Source organism: Palaemon carinicauda, chromosome 39 (genome assembly GCF_036898095.1).
Source record: "Palaemon carinicauda isolate YSFRI2023 chromosome 39, ASM3689809v2, whole genome shotgun sequence".
In the NCBI taxonomy this organism is placed as follows: Eukaryota; Metazoa; Arthropoda; class Malacostraca; order Decapoda; family Palaemonidae; genus Palaemon; species Palaemon carinicauda.
Genome location: NC_090763.1, coordinates 56,946,863 through 56,969,350, shown reverse-complemented (window position 1 = coordinate 56,969,350; position 22,488 = coordinate 56,946,863). Strand labels below are relative to the sequence as shown.

Genomic DNA, 22,488 nt, shown 5'->3' with positions numbered 1-22,488 from the left:
TTGAAAAATGGGAATTACTTCACTCAGTCAAAACATGGAGAAGTGAGTCAAATTACTTTACCTTCTAAATCAAGAATATGGGGGGAGCGGGAATTATTACACCTCACTCAAAAGCATGGGGGAGGGAGAGGAATTTACCTCACCTTCTTGGTCAGAAACATGGGGGAGTGGAAGTTAGTAGTCTCCAGCATGTCTAATCCCATAAGGATAAAAGCTAAGCTGAAAAGTTTGTCATTAATATATTAAGTACTACCTTCCCTCTAGATTTTAAAAGACCTTTAGTTCAATACAACCCATTCATATTATGTTGTCTTATTCCCAGTGATAAGGTTCTACAGTCGCATTACACTGCTTCACCTGGCTTTACTAAATCAATGCTCTGCTTCTACCTTCATACCCTTGTAAAACTAAAAAGCATCAACACTGCTCTTCAGACTATATGCGAACTTCAAAACTTTGTGCCATCTAACATTTAGTAAAATTCCACCAACATTCTTATATTTTCTCCATGTGTGATCTCTATTGTGTCTGCTTTGATTCAAGAGCCTGTCATTCTACAATAAAAAATATCTTTATGTAAAGTGTATTTGTGATTTAGAAGGAACCTACATTTCAGGTTTTCTTTCTCTTGTATTATGTAAGCGATTTAGAAGGAATCTACATTTCAAATGTCTTTCTCTTTCATCATATAAGGAATTGTTACAGTTTCCTATTGTTAGCTTATGAATAGATTTGTTACAGAGAGGCCTCAGATGAGCATAAACTGAATTTGAATAATTCTTACAGCATTTATAAAAAGGTCTCAGATAAGCATTAACTGAAATTTAATAATTATTACAGAATTTATACTATTTCCCTCAGATTTTTTCCAGTTATTTCTAAGCGATATAAAAATTTGATAGTCACAGTGAAAATGTTTAAAACTATGCTTTACCTTCACCTTCCAAGTTTTCATGAGTAGCACATGATGAGGTGACCTTTCTTGGTTAAATCTGGCCTAAAATGCCCAAATGTACCTCCTAACTGTATAAACTTAGGTCCATAAATAGGAGTATAATTTCAGCATGGCTGGAATTTGGCTGTTAGAATATATAACAAAGTGTCAGAATGGCGAGTGGTGGGGAAGCCCCCATCCCCTTGGTAGTACTCTGAGTAGCCACTTTCACCCTCACCAACGACTTGCTTTGTGGATGAGGTTTGTAGTTGGGAAATATAAAAGTTATTTTTCATATTTGTGATTTTTTCCTATACGAATACAAACCTTTGCCCTTTAATAAAGACTTTTCCTAAGGAAGGGACAAGTCCCTTTAACTATGCTGACTGGTTTAAAATCCCAGAATATCGGACACTTCGACTTGAAGAGGTGAAAGAGTGTTGACTCCTTTCACCTCCTAACAATCTCAGGTGATAGACTAGCTTTCTGTCTGGAGACAGACATTCATAAATGTAAGCTTAATTGAAAGTAATGGAGTTATACATTCCTGTCTATTCTCCCTTTTATAAGGAGGATGGGGGGTGTACAGTACTTCTATATTTCTGTATATATTCTATAGAACAGCTGTTTGGTATGAAAGTTTACCTACATCAAAATCCGATCTGGCAAATAACGCATGACCATGGCAACCGCAAAAGAGGGGAAGAAAAAGCTATCTTTGACGAGATGCTCCTTGTCCTGTGAAGGAGTTAAGTCCGATAAACACAATAGGCTGAGCAGCTACCACTGGTCTAACAAAAATGTGTCAAAGCCCTTGTGGGTATAATCTTGCAGTTAGGTGGCTATAAAGCTTATTTGGACCCCAGTTTACCCAGAAAGAGTTTGCCGACTTCCCAGAGAGGTGGGGTGTACACCACATAACTTCTTCACCACACTACCCGTAGTCTAATGGACACACCGAGGGCTCTGTCAAGCTCTTGATCCTCAAAACGGCCCCTTCAGGGAACACCAACTGAGGCTTTCGATTGTGGCCTCCTCGAGTTACGAAACATGCCTAATCACTCTGGTCGCTCTCCTGCCCAGGTACTATATGGTCACCCTCTCCGTACGTGTGTGCCCACCCATCCTCAATCATTCATAGAATGTTGGCAAGAAAAGGCCATTGATAGTGATCTATAAGCTGCTACCAGAGCTGCTCAAGTGTAACGCAACTATGATGCTCACGCCCATCCCCTGCCCAGACTGAATGTGGGCCAATATGTCTGTCTCTAGGACTCAACATCTCACAGATGGGACAAGATCGGGATCATAATGAGTGGCGCGAGATCACGCGAATGCGAGATTTGCCTCCCTAGAGGTCGAGGGCTATGATGAAATCGTCGCTTCTTGTATCCAGTGCCCGGTCACAACCAAGTTCCCAACTCTGACCTCCCTGTGGTACCTAGCTCTGACATGGAAAAGTCATCAGTTTCCTCCACAACTACCCGCAGGTCTCCAAGATTAAACAAGCCTACATAGTGTACAAACCCACATGCCATTTACACAGCTTGCTGCATAATTTTGTTTGATAATTTATTCTATGTTATTTGCTTTGCACACTATTATTTGATTAGTTCACTGTATGTAACTTGTTTAGTACATTCAAGATACCTCTTTGAACGCAAAAGGAGGAGGGGAGGTGTAGATTATTGTATAAATTATCTTACATATATGCACCCTTTACATTTCATAAGTTTTGTATATTATAAACACATGCTCATGAGCTGCGATGTCAGCACTCCATGCATGCACATGATCAATCATCTTGCTTCTCCTGGCACGAGCTGTTTGCCTTGAAGAGCACCACTGTACATAACACTTTGCTGTGTGGAATAAATGCAATCTACGATTCGGGATCTTATGTCTTCATCCTTGCAATCATCTGTCTTCATCTTCAAGACCTCATCACATATCACTAGGAAAATCATTCCACAACTTGGTCACCGGTGGCATAAAACTTCTAGAATACTGTGTAGTATTGAGCCTCATGATGGAGAAGGCATGACTATTAGAATTAACTGCTTACCTTGTATTACGAACAGGGTGGAACTGTCAAGGAAGATATGAATGTAACGGTCAGAATTAAGAAAAATCTTATACAACATGCATAACGAACTAATTAAATGACGGAGCCACAGATTGACATCTAGATCAGGAAAAAGATATTTAATACACCGTAAGTTCCTGTCCAACAAATTAAGATGAGAATAAGCAGCTGAAGACCAGACAGGAGAACAATACTCATAAGGTATAATGAAAGAATTACAAAAATTCTTCAGAATGGATTGATCACTGATAATCTTAAAAAGATTCTCAATAAGCCAATTTTTTTGTGCAATTGAAGACGACAAAGACCTAACGTGTTTCTCAAAAGTAAATTTGTGGTCAAGAATCACACCTAAAATTTTAAGAGAGATCCGGATGTTGAAGAGCAACTGTCCTCGACCTACTTACAACCATACTTTGAGTTTTGTTAGGATTCAACTTCATGCCCCATAATTTGAACCATGCACTAATTTTAGCTAGATCTCTATCATGTGATTCAGCAACCCGGATCTACATTTAGTAGGTTGAATTAAAGTAAAGAGAGTAGAATCATCTGTATATGCAACGAACATATTTTCTATCAACTCTTTGCGACCTATTACTTAGAAATTCAAATATGATGCTAAGAAAAGACCCACTCATTCCCAACTGTTGGAGTTTAAATACATGGGCCTCATGATTAACACGGTCAAAGGCAGCACTAATATCAAGGTCAATCATACAAACTTCCCGACCACAATCAAGAGAATTCTGTACAGCATTGGAGATTGTAAGAAAGGCATCGCATGTTCCAAGGCCTTTATGAAAGCCAAATTGCAGACTAAGGAACAGATAATTGACTTCCGCAAAACCTATTTAGACATTTTGACAAAAAGCATTCAACAACTTTAGATAATATAGGAGTTATGGAAATTTGGTGGTAATCAGTAGGACTTTTTCTACCACAAACACATAATGGATTAACATTACCAATTCTCCAACCAGTACTACAAGTTCCTCCTCTTGCTAACTAGTTCAAAATAACAGAGAACTTTACAGCCAAGAAATCTAGTCTATAAAAAACAAAGGAAAAATACCATTTGGGTCTACACCTCCATAGACATCTAGGTCCATCAAGAGAGCTTTAATTTCACAAGATCGAAAAGCTTAACTAGTTAGTTTAGCCTCAGAAAAACAGGAATGAGGAAGATCAAGTTTCCCATTACTCTTGGTGACAAGGCAACAACCTGTACCTCCAAAGGGGCTCACAGAATAAAGCTGGGATGATATGTGGTTAGCCTTGTCCCTGGGCTACCTATCCATTAAAGATTAGGAGTCCCTGTGGTAGTCTGATGTGAAACCATCTACTTTGCCTATCTTCCACTGCAGATGGTACAGTATATCCTTCTTCCTTACTAGAGTGGTGTGCTGTGGAGATGAGCATTTCCTACCTGGGATATCTGAATGCCTACAACTTACCCTAAGGATTTTGGGAGAACGAAAGGTGACCTTGGTTTGAAGCTTTTGCTTTGTATTCACTAGAGGAGAACCTTGAGGTTCAATCTACAGGTGTAGAATGCATGTGGAGGTCCTTATAGACAACTCTGTTCATGTGAAGACCAGTCCTGCGAGGCCCAAGCATGAGAAGGCATATCAACAGGAGGAAGGGCACAACAGCTACATGGTTGAGCAGAAATTATCTATAGGGATATCCAATTTTGAGAGCATGATAGTGACCGATCCGAAGATGTATGTGTACCTATGGGGGACTTCCTTACATTGAGGTAACCTTATAGGATCTTGGACATGGAAACCTAGGATCTTGGACATGGAAACCTATCTCCCAGTGATATGTAGAGTATCGATCTAGCGAGTGGGGATCTAACGCGTGTGGATTCAGCATATGGGGATATCTATTTACCAAGACACTTACCCCAATTTTGGGGGTAGCCGACATCAAACAAATGAACAAAAGGGGATCTTTCCTCTCTCTTGTCTTCCCAGCCTAACAAGGGATTCAGCAGAGTTCAGCTGGTACTGCTAGGGTGCCACAGTCCACTCTCCCCCATTTTCCACCAAAAATTAAGTTTCATACGCTGAATCCCCTACTGCTGCTACCTCCGCAGTCACCAAGGCGACCAGAAAAAGCAGCAGGGCCTAACGGAACTGTGTCACAATCGCGCGCCATTCATTCCTATTTCTGCACTCTCTTGCCTTTCTCACATCTATCCTCTTTATCATCCAGAGCTTTCTTCACTCCATCCATCCAAACCTTGGCCTTCCTCTTTTACTTCTCCCATCAACTCTTGCATTCATTACCTTCTTTAGCAGAAAGCCACTTTCAATTCTCTCAACATGGCTAAACCACCTCAACACATTCATATCCACTCTAGCTGCTAAATCATTTCTTACACCCATTCTCACCCTCATTACTTTGTTCTTAACCCTATTCAATCGAGTTACACCAACCATACTCCTCAGACACTTCATCTCAAACACATTCAATTTCTGTCTCTCAGTCACTTTCATTCCCAACTACTCCAATCCATACATCACAGTTGGTACTTTCTCATAGAGAACTCTCTTTAATATTTATCTATCTATCTATTTGTTTACCAAAGCACTTCCCTAATTTTTTTTTTTTTTTTTTTTTTGAGGGGGTAGCCGACATCAAAACAAGGGAACAAAAGGGGACCTTTCCTCCCTCTGCTGCTCCCAGCCTGATGAGGGATTCAGCCAAGTTTGGCTGGTACTGCAAGGGTGCCCCAGCCCACCCTTCCCCCGTTATACATTCATGCTTAACCCTCTATTCTTTACCACTCCCTTCACTGCTCCACTGCATCCTTCATTCACTCTCTGACATACATCTACTTCCACTCCACCATTTGCTGCACCAACAGACCCCAAGTACTTAAACTGATCTACTTCCTCCTATAACCCTCCCTTCTCGTGCATCTCATAAACTTACTCTTACCCACATTAACTCTCAACTTCCTTCTCTCACATACCCTTCCAATCTCTGTCACTAATCAACCAAGCTTCTCTTCCGAGTCTGCAATCAGTACAGTATCATCCGCAAACAATACCTGATATAGCAAGTGAAAATACAACGCATGGCGATTCCACATACACATAAAGTTACTACTTGTTGGTTCTATGCGCGTGGGGACCTTATGCATGGAGATCTAGCATACAGAGACAATGCATGAGGTGACAATGCGTGAAAATTTAGCATGTGGAGATCTGGTGCATTGGCGACTTGGAGTGGAGATTTAGATCAATGATGAACTGGCCTCCAGCAGGTTGGGCCTGGTCAATGAGCACTTGCATAAAGAAAAGCGTAAGTGGAAAGTGTATCAGCAGTAGACTTAAGTCTTAGCAGAGGGTGGGCTTAGAGTAGCTTGTCCATTGACAGTGTTCTCGATACCTTAAGGCCCTAGTTCCTGGAGACGTCGTCAGCACCTGTAAGGGGGGAAAGGCAGGAAATATTTCCTGTAGTAATCATATCAGCAGAATTCCAGCTATGCTGATATCACACTCCCATTGAAGGACGAAGGATTATATTCGTACGAGAATAAATGTGTCAATTGTGAGATTTGGGATATATGACATTTGTATAAAATGCAGAATACCCAAGGTTCTTTCACAGGTGTATTGAAACTATGATGAATGTCCATTGTCGTAGCGCTCTAATATACTTTTTATTCATCAACACTGTTCTGCAAAAATCCCCACAGAAGTTTCCCCAAAACCACACGGATGAAAAGCTCAGTGTTTGAGTCAGGATGCCAGAGAATTTCAAATCAATCAATCAATCAGTGTTTGAGTACCATCTGTTTTGTGTTACCGAGACTTTTTCTTTTCTTTCACCTCTAACTCTTTGCAAGAAGGCCAAGGACTTATTTAATTTTTCTGTTGAATGGGATTAGAATTCTATTTCACTCTAGTAAGAAGATACAGGTACTACAAATGATAAATTCCAACAAACTTATCATAGCTTAGAGCAACCTGGATGGTCAATAACTCAAAACCAATTAGTAATACTAATTGTTGAGAAAAAAGAATTTCCCACTCAACATACTAACAAGAGAAAAGTACCTTTCAATTTATGTCTTAAGGAAAATATGTACTGTATAGGAAAGTAAGCTAAAAATAACTGCTATTTTACATACCTGCTGTACCTGATGAAATGTTAAATTGGTTGGTGCACCACTCCCATGAACAGCAGGGGTGAGATAAGTTACTTGACCCGATGGTATTCCTTGAGTTGCACCACTGACAGTTGCAGCTCCTACAGTGGTTCCACCGCTCATAATACCACCAGATCCAACCGAAGTCGTGACTCCGCTGGCACTGACTGCAAAAATAAAATAAAATAATTTTTAACAATATTAAAAAGACAGTTTCACAATCAAAGGTAGTACATATTATGGAATGTACTCATAGTAGAACATTAATAAACTTCTCCAACTATTAGTCTATTTACTTATTACATGAATAACATTGTTATACTCTTCAGTTTTCTATACACACAATATGATCTTATAAATATATTGCTTCAGTGTTAGTTAACATGAGCTATTATCAATATGATATAAATACTAGTTAAAGTAATAGCAAATAATAAAAACAACAAATTTGGAAATAATTTGTATTTTTCCTAACATACAAACCAGGAGCTATTTATAGGGTATTACTTTCGGCAACGCTGAAAACCAGCCAAGACTATTTTAGTGATGGATAATTACCCCATCCGTTAGTTAGCAGAAGGGAGTTGGGGTAGACTGGCTACCCAGCTCACTCACACCTGTCGGTTGAGTAACCACTTTTGCTTTCTGGCAGGACTTCTAGGGGGATAGGGTGGTGGGCCAATTTGTATAAATAGCTCCAGGTTTGTTTGTTAGGAAAAATACAAATTATTTCCAAATTTGTTATTTGTTCCGACACGGATACAAACCTTTCGCTATTTATAGGGTGACTTACTCTAAGAAGGGAAGAAGTTCTACCAACTGGCTTTGGTCATGACCCAGGATTCCCTCTAATTGATCTTTGATCTAATTAGTAGGAACCCTACACTCGCTAAAATCAAAGTAGTTACAAGGTAACTCAATGATAACGGCCTGCAAAAGCTAGTGTGAGAGAGACTCGTGGCTTGTCTTTACGTAGGAACTCAAGGATAAGGACGAGTTCTAAGACATATCCAATACCCTCCCTCACGAGGTATTGGTGACATAACAAAGTATTTATTCGTACTCAGGATGCACAAGGGAAATGAATCTCACCTGCAGAGGGGTAAGGTCAGCTATGCTTCGGTCTTACGGAGTTGTTTCCCCAGGAGGGGGGGGGGAGAGAAGGTGAAAGAATGAAGGGAGCCAGGCATTCTTTTCATTCTCCCCAGACTAACCGGGTAACCTCAGCCCTCAACCCGCTGCTACTTGTCCATCAAGGCGCCTGAGACATTAGATCACTTGTCGTGCAGCCACCACAGGACCAATGGAAAAGATTTCCATCCTACTGTGGGTTATGATTTTAAGGTAGTGGGCTGTGAAGGTCGTCTGACGCTTCCACACGCCCACTTGCTATACCTGTACCACAGAAAAATTCCTCTTGAACGCCAGAGAAGTTGCAATGCCTCTGACGTCATGAACTCTGGGTCGGTTGGACAGAGGAGGGTCTGGATATAGAGCGTATTCGATTACTTTCCTTATCCAGGAGGAAATAGTATTCCTCATGACCCTCCTCTTGACCTTCCCTGTGCTGACAAAAAGTGCTTGCACAAGGGGGCGAGCTTTTGCTGTTCATTTTATGTAACACCTCAGACTCCTTACTGGACATAGTAACAGTTGGTCAGCATCTTCGGTTACAGAACGAAGACTCTCTATCCGAAATGGGCCGAACCTGGAGTCCTTCGGATGGGCCGAACCAGGAGTCCGGCACACCCGGATTTTGAGTCTTAGCTACAAACTCAGGGACGTAGTTGAAAATTACTTACCCCTTTCTCCTAGAGTGGGAGACATCAGCAGATAGACCATGAAGTTCGCCGACTCTCTTGGCCGAAGCCAGAGCGAGCAGGAACACCGCCTTCCACGTGAGGTGGCGATCGGAGGCCTGGCGTAGTGGTTCATAGGGGAAGCCCTTCAGAGACCTGAGGACCCGAACCACGTTCCAAAGGTCGAGGTCTTAGCTCTGCCTGGGGACAAGTAACCTTGTAACTACGTATGAGCAAAGAAAGTTCCAACGAGGAGGAAATAACTCGTTTCAGTCTAAACGAGAGACTCAAGGCTGAGCGGTAGCCTTTGACTGCCGAGACCGAGAGAAGCATTTCTTCCCAAAAGTATACAAGCAACTCCGCTATAGTTGGAACAGAGGCATCGAGGGGAGAGATACCCCTTTCACGACACCAACCACAGAAAACTGATCACTTCGCCTGGTAGACTGCCTCTGTGGATCTCCTGAGGTGTCCAGCCATTCTTTTCGCAACCGGTTGCGAAAAGCCTCTCTGTGTGAGGAGGTGCTGGATAGTCTCCAGGCGTGAAGTCGAAGCAAAGCTACGGCTTTGTGGAAGATGTTGGCATATGGTTGCTTGAGGAGGTCGTGCTGTGGAGAGCTCCCTCGGGATCTCCGTGAGGATATGCAGAAGGTCCGGGAACCATTCTGCGTGATGCCATAGCGGAGCTATGAGGGTCATTTGCAAGTTGTTGCTTGCTCGTACCTGGTTGAGGACTTTTCTCATCAGACAGAACGGGGGGGGGAAACGCCTAGGTGTCCAGGTTTATCCACCGTTGTTGGAAAGCATCTTGCCATAGAGTTTGGGGATCAGGGACGGGAGAGCAGTACAACGGGAGCCTGAAATTCAGGGCCGTTGCAAACAGATCCACAGTCGGGGAACCCTTCAAAGTTAGGACTTTTTTGGCTATCAGAGGATTCAAAGACCACTCGGTGCCAACTATCCGAGTCGCTCTGCTCAGCTTGTCCGCTAGCCCTCAATATCTGGACATGTCCGCATAGCGGGACAATAACCAAACACACACCGATGCACACAAAAGAAAAAGGAATAGTAATAAAGTCAAGGCAGTTTGTTTTAACGGGAGAGAGAGATGGCACGTCTGCACTCTACTGAGCCAAAAGTAAAAGTGGTTACTCAACCGACATGTGTGAGTGAGCGGGGTACCCAGTCTACCCCAGCCCCCTTCCACTAACTAGCGGATAGGATAATTATCCCTCACTAAAATTATCTTGGCTGGTTTTCAGCGTTGCCGAAAGTAATACTCTATAAATAGCGAAAGGTTTGTCTGTGTTGGAATAACTACATATTAATGTTAATGGAGTCCTATCAAATGAATTTCTGGTGAACAGTGGAGTACTCCAAGGTAATGTGTTGTCACCTATATTGTTTATCCTCCTCATCGATTTTGTTAAAGATAAATAGAAGGAAGACAGATGATGAAAACGGATTATACAATGGAAGATGAAATATCATTGGAAGGAGAAAGGATTAATAAGGTGGAATCATTTTAATACTTAGGAACCATGATCTCAAATACAGGGCCATTAAAATTAGAGTTTAATGAAAGATTGAAAAAAGCAAATCAGACAATGACTCGGTTAAGTAAAATTTGGAACTCAAATCGCCTGAATTTACATATAAAAAAAGGCTATATATCAGTTTATTGAGATCGGGGTTATTGTATAGACAGGAGTCATGGTATGACAATGAAATGTCCATCAGATTTTGCAGATTTGAGAACAAAGACCTCAGAAGAATATAGGGGGTTAAATGACAGGACAGGATTAGAACTGAAACTGTAAGAGATTACTCAAGTGCCATTTGTGAATGAGATCATGGTGAGTGGTAGATGGAGAGGGTTTGGGCATGGTCTTTGCACTCCCCAAGAGAAATTAATTCACCATACTTTCAACTGGACTCCACAAGACACTAATAGAGTTGAAATACCCAGGCCTACATGAGCGAGGACTATGAATAGTGAAGCAGATGATGAATGGAGAGAAGACTGGCAAAATCTAACTGAGGCCCTTTGCATCAACAGGCATAGGAGTTGATGATGACGATGGTATATTAACTTAGTGTGATATTTTTCAATTAATTTTGAATAAACATTGAAGCTGAAGTCTCGGAACAATATTCAAAATACATAAATATGGCATCTTTATTAAAAAATAAATTTTTAAATATACTTCTCTCGTAGTTACATATATATAGCTGATTGACACCATTGGTGGCGATAGAAAACCTCATCCCATAAGGAATTCGTATAATTATTAATAGCTACAAATTAGTAGTACCAATAATCTGGTTCTTACCTGATAAGGAAGGAACTTCCAAACCGAGAACCTCCCCAGGCTTGTACCACACACCGGATCTAGAAGCCAATATCGTAGGGGGAAAGGAAAGGCTGTTCTTCCTTGTTCTTTCTCTTGAGAATCCAAGCGTTCAGAGTCGAAAACAGACCTCTAAACTGATCTGGCTAACACTGTTTCCTTGAAAGAGGAAGATTCCTGGGATCTAGCTTTCAAAAAACTGCGAGGGCGGGCTCCGAGGTACACCCTGCGGAAAAGTCCTCCGGATATAAGTTCGCCAGAACTGCAAGTAATGTTTAAGATCTGCTGCATGAAGAGTTTTCTGCATTTCCTCCTCTGAGATCTATCCTGGCATACCTGATAAAGAAGCAGGCTTCATAGGTTTTAATGCCTCATTTGCTTGCATTCCTTGAGAGACTCAGCAATCCACCTGGGGGGCTGTAAAAGTCTCTGTGGGGTAGCCACATCCTCTAAAGGGTTAGCGATCTCCGAAGGAGAACGAGTGGGAGAAGACACACGCCTCGCCTTGCATGCTAGCATCCCGCATGCGTTCAACATGCTGTGAAGAAGAGTCATGCTGCGTCCAGCATGTCTCGAGGGAGAGTCATGTTCAAGTTCTTCCAGCACAAGTCCATCATACTGCAAGGAAGTGTCAACATAGCGACCTGTATGCAGCGGGGGTAAGTCCTACTCGCGTGCGTCCCGCATGCTGTATGTTTCCAGCGTGACGCGAGGAAGCGTTAGCTGCGCGTCCATCATGTCACGAAGGAGAGAGAACTGCTTGTCTATCAAGCTGCGGGGACAAGTCCTGACTGCATGTGACATGCGTCCAGGTTGCTGTAAGCTTCCAGCATGCTGCATGCATCCAGCATGCGGCGAGGAAGCGTCCAGAACCTTGCCACCTCCCTTAACGCGTCCATGAGCGCTGCAGCTTGCGTGCGTTCTTGCCATGACAGCGCGCTTGGAACTATGATGTACGCGATCCTGAAGCGGCCCGCTCGCATGTGTCCAGCATGCTGCGAGGAAGCATCCTGCTCGCGTGAGTCCAGCATGCGTCACGCATGCTGTGAGGGAGCGACAAGATATATGTCGCCTCCCGATCGCTGTGAGGGAGCGATCTCGACACTCGGTTCCATGACGCGTAACTCTCTTCTTGTCTAGCATGAAAGGAAAACATAAAATGCCAGCCTCGTCTGGGAGCTGCGTCAACCGATGGCGAGGATAACACTTTCACCTCGCCTTTCCAATGGCGAGAAAGAGCGTACTGGGATGTGTCAACAGGATCGCTCGAGGGGACGTTCGTTCGCTGATCCAGGTCTGACCATCTCCCTTCGCCTTTCGACTTTCCTTCTCCCAGGGGTTGGGGAGCATGGAAGAGGTCCCGGGCTAGGAGTATGACGGACACGAACGAATGCACCATCCACTGCACTGCATCATTTTACGTGCCACTGAACACTAGCACCTTTAATTATTTCACATTAGACCATAATAGATCTGCCCGTTGCGAGAGATTATACTCTTTCGCCAAGGGCTAGAAAGAAAATACAATAGGTTATATGATTAATATTAGTATTCTCAAAATCTAAATATTAAATAACGATACAAAGTATTGTGAAACTATAACGATCGTCAAGAGTACTACGTAGCATAAATTGACTGTACGCTCGTGAAATCTCTATATAAAAAGAAAATTAACTAAAGGAATTACAGTATACTAATAGGATTTCCCTACATTATAAAAATTAAAATACTTATGCTTAGTAAGTTAATATTTTAACATTTCTTGCAAGAAAAAGAAAATAATTCACATATTTGCAAGTCATACTACGTAGATTACGTCGAAAGATTGTGACGTCATAGCGATGGCGGACCGATTTCCTTCAAGGCATTCAGATCTCGCCCTGCTAAGAGTTTACGTCACGATTGTGACGTCATAATGTTTATCCTTCCATTATATCTTTTAAGAGTTGTTCGTTAGTTAATAAAGTAGGAGGAAAAAAATTCCTTGATCCTATCCATTTCAATCTTACGAACAAAGAAAAGAAAACAAATACACACATGCCCTCTGCTACATACTGTGTGGGAATCAAGAGCAGCTTGGAAGCCGCTCTAGCCCTAAACACAAATTTTAACAACAGAGGAGCCATCTTGAATATCAATTTAAATTAAACTGTCCAAGTTGGACCAACAAAAAACTATCTTATTCGTGTGAAAAGGAAAATCCAATACCTTCGATAGTCTAAAGGCAGTTAGCGAAAGCCATAAACAATAAACAATGGGTACTTCACCAAATTTATAGACAAAGCAAACCCACCATGAAACGAACTTCCGATGTGTTGACTAGATCAACGAGGGAATTTCTGATTAATGTTGGGAATGGTTCCAGTTACCTATGAGAGATGGCACTCATGTATGACCACCAATTCTCCTGGCGGCGATTGCCGCGAAATTTGAATTTCTGCCGTGTGCGCGACGAAACGCGGGATTAAGCTATATATATGTAACTACCAGGGAAGTTACATATTTAAAAAAAAATTTTGTATAGTTCAAGCACTAATTACAATACAATTATTACTATAATAACTATTAGCCTTTTATAGAAAATTTAGAAAGCAAAATAACAATAAGGAACATAAAAACATAAACTGTAATGAAAAACAGATTTGAGTGGTATACAGTGGTACATCAAGAGGAAGGAACAGCCACTACATTCGTCCTCCCACACCACAAGACACGTTTCTTGCTGCATGCTTGAGGCACGGCTTTGCCTTCAAAAAACGATGGAGATTCTTCAAGTAACGTTAAAGAAAATCTTAATACCAGTGGCCGCATTATGTCAAACAGTAGGGTCACAGCCAAGGCCATAATATAATATTGAATATATTAGAATTTTCCATGTTTGGGAGGCTTGGCTATTCAAAATTTTGAAGGATATTACAAAGGCCACATTGAATGGGGACAGATGATGATTATTATTATTATTATTATTATTAATTATTAATCATTTTCATTATCAATTATAATTATTATTATTATTATTATTAATTATTAATCATTATCATTATTAATTATAATTATTATTATTATTATTAATACTACTATTATTATCATTATCATTACCATTACTATTATTATCATTATTATTAATATTATTATTACTATTATTATTATTATTAATACTATTATTACTATTATTATTATTATTATTACAGTATTATTATTATTATTATTATTATTATTATTATTATTAGCTACGCTACAAACCTAGTTAGAAAAACCAAATGCTATAAGCCCAAGGACTCCAACATGGATAATAGCCCAGAGCGGAAAGGAAAAGAGGAAAAATAAAATATTTCAAGAACAGCAACACCTAAACAAATATTTCCTACATAAACTAGGAAAAATTCAACAAAACAAGCGTTTATTAATCATCATCATTATCAATTATAATTATTATTATTATTATTATTACTATTATTACTACTATTATTATTATCATTATCATTACCATTATTATTATTATTATTATTATTAGCTATGCAACAAACCTGGTTGGAAAAACCAGATGCTATAAGCCCAAGGGCTCCAACATGGATAATAGCCAAGAGAGGAAAGGAAAAGAGGAAAAATAAAACATTTTAAGAACAGCAACACCTAAACAAATATTTCCTATATAACTAGGAAAACTTCAACAAAACAAGAGGAAGGGAAATTAGATAAAATAGTGTGTACGAGTGTACCCTCAAGCAAGAGAATTGACAATTTCAACCTAAGGTTATCAAATAAAAATACAGTACATGACAGAAAACAGTAGAACAGTAGCATGGCAATAAGAAAACAAACAGTTCAAGTTAATTTTTTCAACCTGCTTTTTGATAAATTTTATACTTAATATATTACTAGCAAGTGTAATATAAATGTTTGAAATAGTAAACTACGAGCAATATAGGCTGATTAATTAAATCCTTGATAATTAATTTACAAAGACCATAGCATGAGATGGCAGACGGTATTTAAAAAAGGGGGATAGGATCACTCAGTAGGAGAGAGCTGCTCAAATATTTTCTTCTTTGTGTGTGGCTGTTCCTCCAGCAAGACAACCCCAGCAAACACCTAGATTTTATATTATTATTATTATGGTTTTTCAGCCTTAGACAACTCAAAATTGTATTACACAAGTCTTTTAAATAACATGAAAATACCACTGAAGAATCATGCACTAAACATTGGTAAAATAAAAACAAAAATTAATGCTTCTCAATCGTTTTCCTTGTCTACAATTTTGGTGGGCGTAATTTATTACCTAACAAAGTTCGTCACTCATCTATGAACTAATTTTTATTATATTAAGAGTTAATTTATTGATTTTTTTGGCTACATATACCGAGCTGACATTATATGGTTTAATAATATATTCATAAATTTGGAAATGTGTCAACAAAAAACTACTGGATTCGGACAAAATTGATTTCACCCAGTCAACATCTGCAAACGACGTGGGCATTTGTATTTATCCAAAGATAATATGCAATTATCATAACATCCTCAGTGGTTTGCCATACTGCAGTTCACCTATTCCTCCCTCATTACATCACAGATTTATAATTCAAGTAATAATAGTTTCTTTTAGTGAGAAAAAACAATTTGGTAGTTTGCCTTAATCAGTTATTTGGAAATAATACACACTAGACTTAATTGTCTTATAAACGCAAACAATGTAAAAGAAGTAAATTCACCATGTTTTCATTTCATACAATACTAATATGTGAATACAGTATTACATACATGGAGTTTAGTGAAACATCAATTTTATCAAAATCCTCTTTACCTTGAATACAGCTGTACTTTTTGGCCACAGTAAATGGCCATGTAGTATGGTTAACGGCGTAACCTGACCAAGCAGTGCGCACGTTAATGAGTGTCGAGATTTTAATTTTTTCATTTATGGTTATGAAACACTGCATAAACAAGTGAATCATTGCATAAACAAGTGAATCATTGCATAAACATGTGAACCATTACATAAACAAGTGAATCATTGCATAAACAAATGAATCAATGCATAAACAAACAAATGACATGTCTACAGTAAAAGTAAGTTTTAGATTAAAAGGTGTTTCAACATTGTATAAGTCTATAAATTTATAAAGGACATAAAAATATGAACCTTTTTTAAAATAATGAAAAAAAATATGCCATAGACTTCTGTATCTACTTCGCAGTTTTTCATAATACTGAATTCTTTTTTCCTTAATTTTTCATCTGCATTCACTATCTTCCAGATTATCGTCATCTGCCTAATCTTTAACTAACTTCTGTACAACTTGATTAAAATCCTCCAAAAGTTCTTCGCAAATATGACTTTATTCTTACTTGCTCTGCTAACTTCACATACCACCAAATAAACTTTGCATTGCAGTGGGTGTTATTTTCATTATTAAGATATTTACCAGCCTAATGAGTCAAGCTCAAGTCTAACAGATACATACATATACCAAGGCACTTCCCCCAATTTTGAGGGGTAGCCGACATCAAATAAATGAAACAAAAAAAAAGGGGGACCTCTCCTCTCTACATTCCTCCCAGCCTGACAAGGGACTCAACCGAGTTTGGCTGGTACTGCTAGGGTGCTACAGCCCACCCTCCCCCGCCATCCACCACAGATGAAGCTTCATAACGCTGAATCACCTACTGCTGCTACCTCCGAGGTCATCCAAGGCACCGGAGGAAGCAGCAGGGCCTACCGGAACTGCGTCACAATCGCTCACCAATCATTCCTATTTCTAGCACGCTCTCTTGCCTCTCTCACATCTATCCTCCTATCACCCAAAGCTTTCTTCACTCCATCCATCCACACAAACCTTGGCCCTCCTCTTGTACTTTTCCCATCAACTCTTGCATTCATCACCTTCTTTAGCAAACAGCATTTTCCATTCTCTCAACATGGCCAAACTACCTCAACACATTCATATCCACTTTAGCTGCTAACTCATTTCTTACACCCGTTCTGTCACTTTCATTCCCCACAACTCCGATCCATACATCACAGTTGGTACAATCACTTTCTCATACAGAACTCTCTTTAGATCCATGCCGAACCCTCTATTTTTTTACTACTGCCCCCAACACTTTGCATCGTTCATTCACTCTCTGACGTACATCTGCTTCCACTCTACCATTTAGAAATTTGGTGCCAAATTTAGCATTTTCATGTTACAAGAAATTTGCAAATACCATACATGTGGGTAACGAAAGTTGCCTGTATAACATATGCACGGGCGCAAAGAAACAAAACCTTGTATAGTAACAAATTTGAACTAAAGACTTTGATAGAAAGTCAAGAAATTTCAATCAGTATCCTGATACTGATGGGAATGTCATCCCAGAACTATCACCTCCGATGACCTAATGCAATCTGCCCACGATGAAAGGACCACAACCACTGTTCTTATTACCACTATCCGCCCATTTTGGGTGACGCTGATCGAGACCACTCAGAATAGTACTCGCCAGTATGGTCCCCGGACCAAACTAACTATGACCATATAGACCCGTCTACGAGTACTGTAATACATAACTTACCAAAAAGGTATAAAATTGGCAATACATTCCCAACTCTGATAGGTAGAAAGCATCTAACAGATATGAAATATATAAAATTCTATATTGTACAGTATGTCTATAAGAGGGATTAGTTCAAAACCTTCAAAAACACCCTTTAAAACTAAAACATTTGCCCTTCAATTTCACTGCAACCTTAAAACTGGTGTTAGATGCTCTCTTCCTCAACCTACTTTCTATCATAATTCATTTGAAATTACATATCCGTCATCCTTTCATCATACAGCCAGTAATCTATGGAACTGTTTCCCTCATGTATCTCGACCATCACGAATCACATACAAGCTAGACAGGTTCTTTGATATTTTACCCCATGTGCCAATAGCCATATTAATGACCCTAATGAAGGGCGCAATTTTTTCATCCATCTGGAATCTCGTACTTAATTCCAAAATCAGATCTAATATCAATTATTTCGGTTTCTGTAATTAATGATAGCCCAACAAAGGGAAGGCATCCTCCACCCCTCCGGCAGGATGGAATCGATCAAAAGTAATCTCCCTCTCCAGAAAAGGTTATGGAATCTTATACTGTAGTTGAATTATTTTCTTTTCAAATCAATTTTGTAATTTTAAACTGAAAAGTATAGATTTCATTTAAAGTTTCTGATACCATAAAATCTTGAAAAAAAAAATATTTACTTAAAAAAACTCAAGATATGATGATAAAACAAAGCCCAGCGTAGGATGAGGGAAAGACCACATAGCTAACAGGTGTGCAAACAGTCAGACCAAGTACAGTACTGTATAACCAACAATAACAAGGAAATTAAAGACAGAGACAGACAGGATACAAACTCTCTCGCCCTCTCTCTCTTGAACCAACATCCGAGAAACAGCTGCGCTGTTTTCCAGATAATTGTCTAATTTTCAAAAATAAAACTCCACACTATACCCAAAATTTTCTTTTGTTTGTGATAAAGATTTAAGGGATAATTTCTCTCTCTCTAAATCTTGAAGCAACTCTCAAGATAAGGGAGGGGGGAAGTCAGGGTGTTTCTTAAACAGGTAGTAGATGAACGGTAGCCTGTCTCTTTTACGAGTTTTTCTTTTAGCCAACTTATCAAATTTTCCTTTCACAGTTGACCCTGTGGATAAGTGAATTTTTGCCACCTATTTTGGTTTCTCGTATGGAAGTGAATTGACAGGCGCTGAATCAGCAGATGAGGAGAGTGGACAGGATACAGGTGAATAGAGTTGAAGAAATTATGAACCTACATATATGAAAGAAAATTTATCATCAACACTGGAGACTAAGTAAAATTCACTTTGAAGAAGTAATTGCTATAATGACCTCCAATCCAGCACCTATTCGTGTTACTGTTGTATGAAAAAAAAGAGAGCGAGCCTGGGAATACGATTGCAGACACCACAACTCAAAAGGGAAAAGGAGCACAAAAAAACTATCCTTGTTGGCTAGCAATTACTCAAGGGTAAAGAATCCACGTAAGAGATACCTGTGTTCAGACCTGATGATCCCCGCATACTGAGACTTACATAACGTTTGGAAGGGAAATGGGCACCCTGATGAAGAAAAAGTATCAGAATCTTACTTAGAAGGTTTGATGAGAGTTTAAAGTCTGATTCGCAGCACCAAAAGCTGATAAGTATAATGTGAGACAAATTTAGTGCACGGTTAGACAAATTATTAACAAAAAGGACAAACAAAATCAAGAAGTTGCAGCACCATGATATACAACACCTAAACATGAGTAAATGAAGCCAAAAATCATTCAACAAGTGTTTGCTGAATAACTGACTTTCTGCAGAAACTAAAACTTTCCATCAATAGTTACTGCAGCAGAAAACTGTAGACTTTCTCTCCATGCAAAATATTTAACCCGGAAAACTAACAATGTATATACAGGATGCAGTCAGATATAGAGTATGTGGGTCACTGGAAACAACTACAGTAGTTACCTCAACAATTGTGGGAATATTTTGAACAGTGAACAGTTCCCATGTCAGTTACATGACTTATAACTAAATATTTTGTGTCATTTAGCAAAACCCAAACTGGATCAAATTAGTTCACATATTAATGCAGATATCGAGTCTGTAACCAGTCCTCACCTGAAGTGAAGGGGTAATTTGATCAATTTTGACATTAAAAAACTATTCCAAGAATATGGCACTGCTGAAATAATGGCTTGCACCTATGAAACTAAATCTTTTAAATCTTTGAAATTCCTAAAACAAGTCTACTCCTCATCCCCACCACTATCCCTAACCTAAAGGATCGGTTGCTTTGATAAGTCTTGTCAAACTGTTTCTATTATGAGCATCTCCCTCTGAAAATTTTATCTGGATCCTCCTTCACTTAACCATACCTTCTGAGGTAGTAGGTTGGCCAGGCAACCAGCCACTCATTGTGATACTACCGCTTGAGTTATTGGGTCCTCTGACTGGCCAGACAGTATTACATGGATCCCTCTCTCTGGTTATGGCTCATTTTTCCTTTGCCTGCATATACACCAAATAGTCTGGTCTATTCTTAACACATTCTAGCTGTCCTCATACACCTGACAACGTCAAGGACCTTAGATGTCAGGATGCCAGAAAACCTCAAATAAATCAGTCCTACACTTAAAAACACTCGATACCAAACAATTCTTATTTAAGGGGTCAACTACTGCATTGTAATTGTTCAGTGGCTACTTTCCTCCAGCTACAGGTAGAAGACACTCTAGATATGGAAGCAGCTCTTCTATGACACTCCTAAATCAAACCATTCTTCTCTCGTCTTGGGTAGTGCCATAGTCTTTGTAACATGGTCTTCTAGTCTTGGGTTAGAGTTCTCTTACTTGAGGGTACACTCGGGCACACTATTCTATCTTATTTCTCTTCCTCTTGTATGTCTGAAGTTTATATAGTTTATATATGAAAGAAATATTTTAATGTTGTTACTACAGTATTCTTAAAATATTTTATATTAACTGTTCATTACTTATCTTTTAGTTTATATATTGCCTTGTTTCCTTTCCTCACTGGGCTATTTCTCCCCTGTTGGAGCCCTTGAGGTTATAGCATCCTGCTTTTCCAACTAGGGTTGTAGCTTGGCAGTGATAATGATGATGATGATGATAATAACAACAATCTAATCCTTTGCCTCCCACCCCTCAAATGTTCCATCCAAGTCCTCTTCACTCTTTGCCCATTCTTACTATATGACCATATCGTCTCAATCTTCACTCATTAAAGTAATAGTTCTCAACATACCACTTCTAATTTCTCCAGTTGTCAACCTAAATGAGATATGTAACCTAAATCTCCCAATACATCCGGATTTCTATGCCCTCATGTTTTTACTCTCCTCTCCTTCTACCAATGCTTCTGAATCATGCATTATTGCTAGTCTAACTACAGTACAAAAGATGTAGATTTTCAGTTTAGTTGGCATTCTTTTATCAAACCCTACCTCTGTCACCTTCCTTGAATTTCCCAAAGCTACTTTTATTCTACTTACTACATGAGCTCCACTCTTGGTTCAAAGTTTATAAAAAGTATATAAAATTCTCTATCATTTTGTATAAATGTCATATCCCCTTTTAGCTGGTTAAACACCATAAACTCAATTTCACCAAAATTTTTCTTCATACATCCCATTCAAATTATTTCTGCCACAGTCTTACCCTTCATTGTAATAACTCTAAATAAACATCAAATCAATTGCATATAACAATTTGCACTGGTTTTTATTCCCAATCTTTCACAGCAAAAATGTAAATGGGTAATTACTGAACCTTGATTTACACTAAGTCCAACTTCAAACATTCGTCTGGCTGCTTCTCTTATTCTTCTTCTTTACCTTCAGCTTTTCCCATTTCTATATGGGGTCGCTGTTTCTAGTCAGCCTTCTCCATCTTCCTCTCTCCTGTACATCTTGTTCTCTTAGACCCTTTTCCATCATGTCATTCAATAATTTATCTTTCCACCTGACCTTTGGCCTTCCCATCATTCTTCTGCCCTCCACCTCCATGTTCATAACCCTTTTACATACGCGTTCATCTTCTCTCTTCATGACGTGACCAAACCATTTCAGTCTTCTTTCCTGAGCTTTCTATGAAACCTCTAATACTTTGACTGTCCACCTGATTAATTAATTTTGAATCTTATCTTATCTTATCTCTGTGGTGGATAATGTGGGAGGGTGGGCTGTGGCACCCTAGCAGTACCAGCTGAATTCGGTTGAGTCCCTTGTTAGGCTGGGAGGAACGTAGAGAGTAGAGGTCCCCTTTTATGTTTTGTTTCATTTGTTGATGTTGGCTACCCCCCCAAAATTGGGGGAAGTGCCTTGGTATATGTATGTATGTACGTACAGTATGTATCTTTTTTATGTGACACCACACATCCACCTCAGCATTCTCATCTCGGCCACTTCCATTTTTTCTTTTTTGCTCTTTCATTATTAGCCAAATCTCTGCCCCATAGACCAAGGCTGGTCTAACAACACTTTTATAAAACTTTCCTTTAACCTTTGCACTGATCCTCCTATCACAAAGTATCTCTTGTGACTTTCTTCAATTAATTCGTGCACACAATTCCATGACT

At 39.4% G+C, this 22,488-nt stretch overlaps 1 protein-coding gene across 1 annotated transcript in view; it reads right to left on the bottom strand.

The window, feature by feature from the left end:
• Window positions 1–22,488, bottom strand: part of LOC137631206 (mucin-2-like) — an 84,839-nt gene that overhangs the window by 8,979 nt on the left and 53,372 nt on the right. The window contains exon 7 of the mRNA XM_068362953.1: window positions 7,171–7,355. Within this exon, the coding sequence (XP_068219054.1) occupies window positions 7,171–7,355 (185 nt within the window). The remainder of the gene's footprint in view (window positions 1–7,170; window positions 7,356–22,488) is intronic.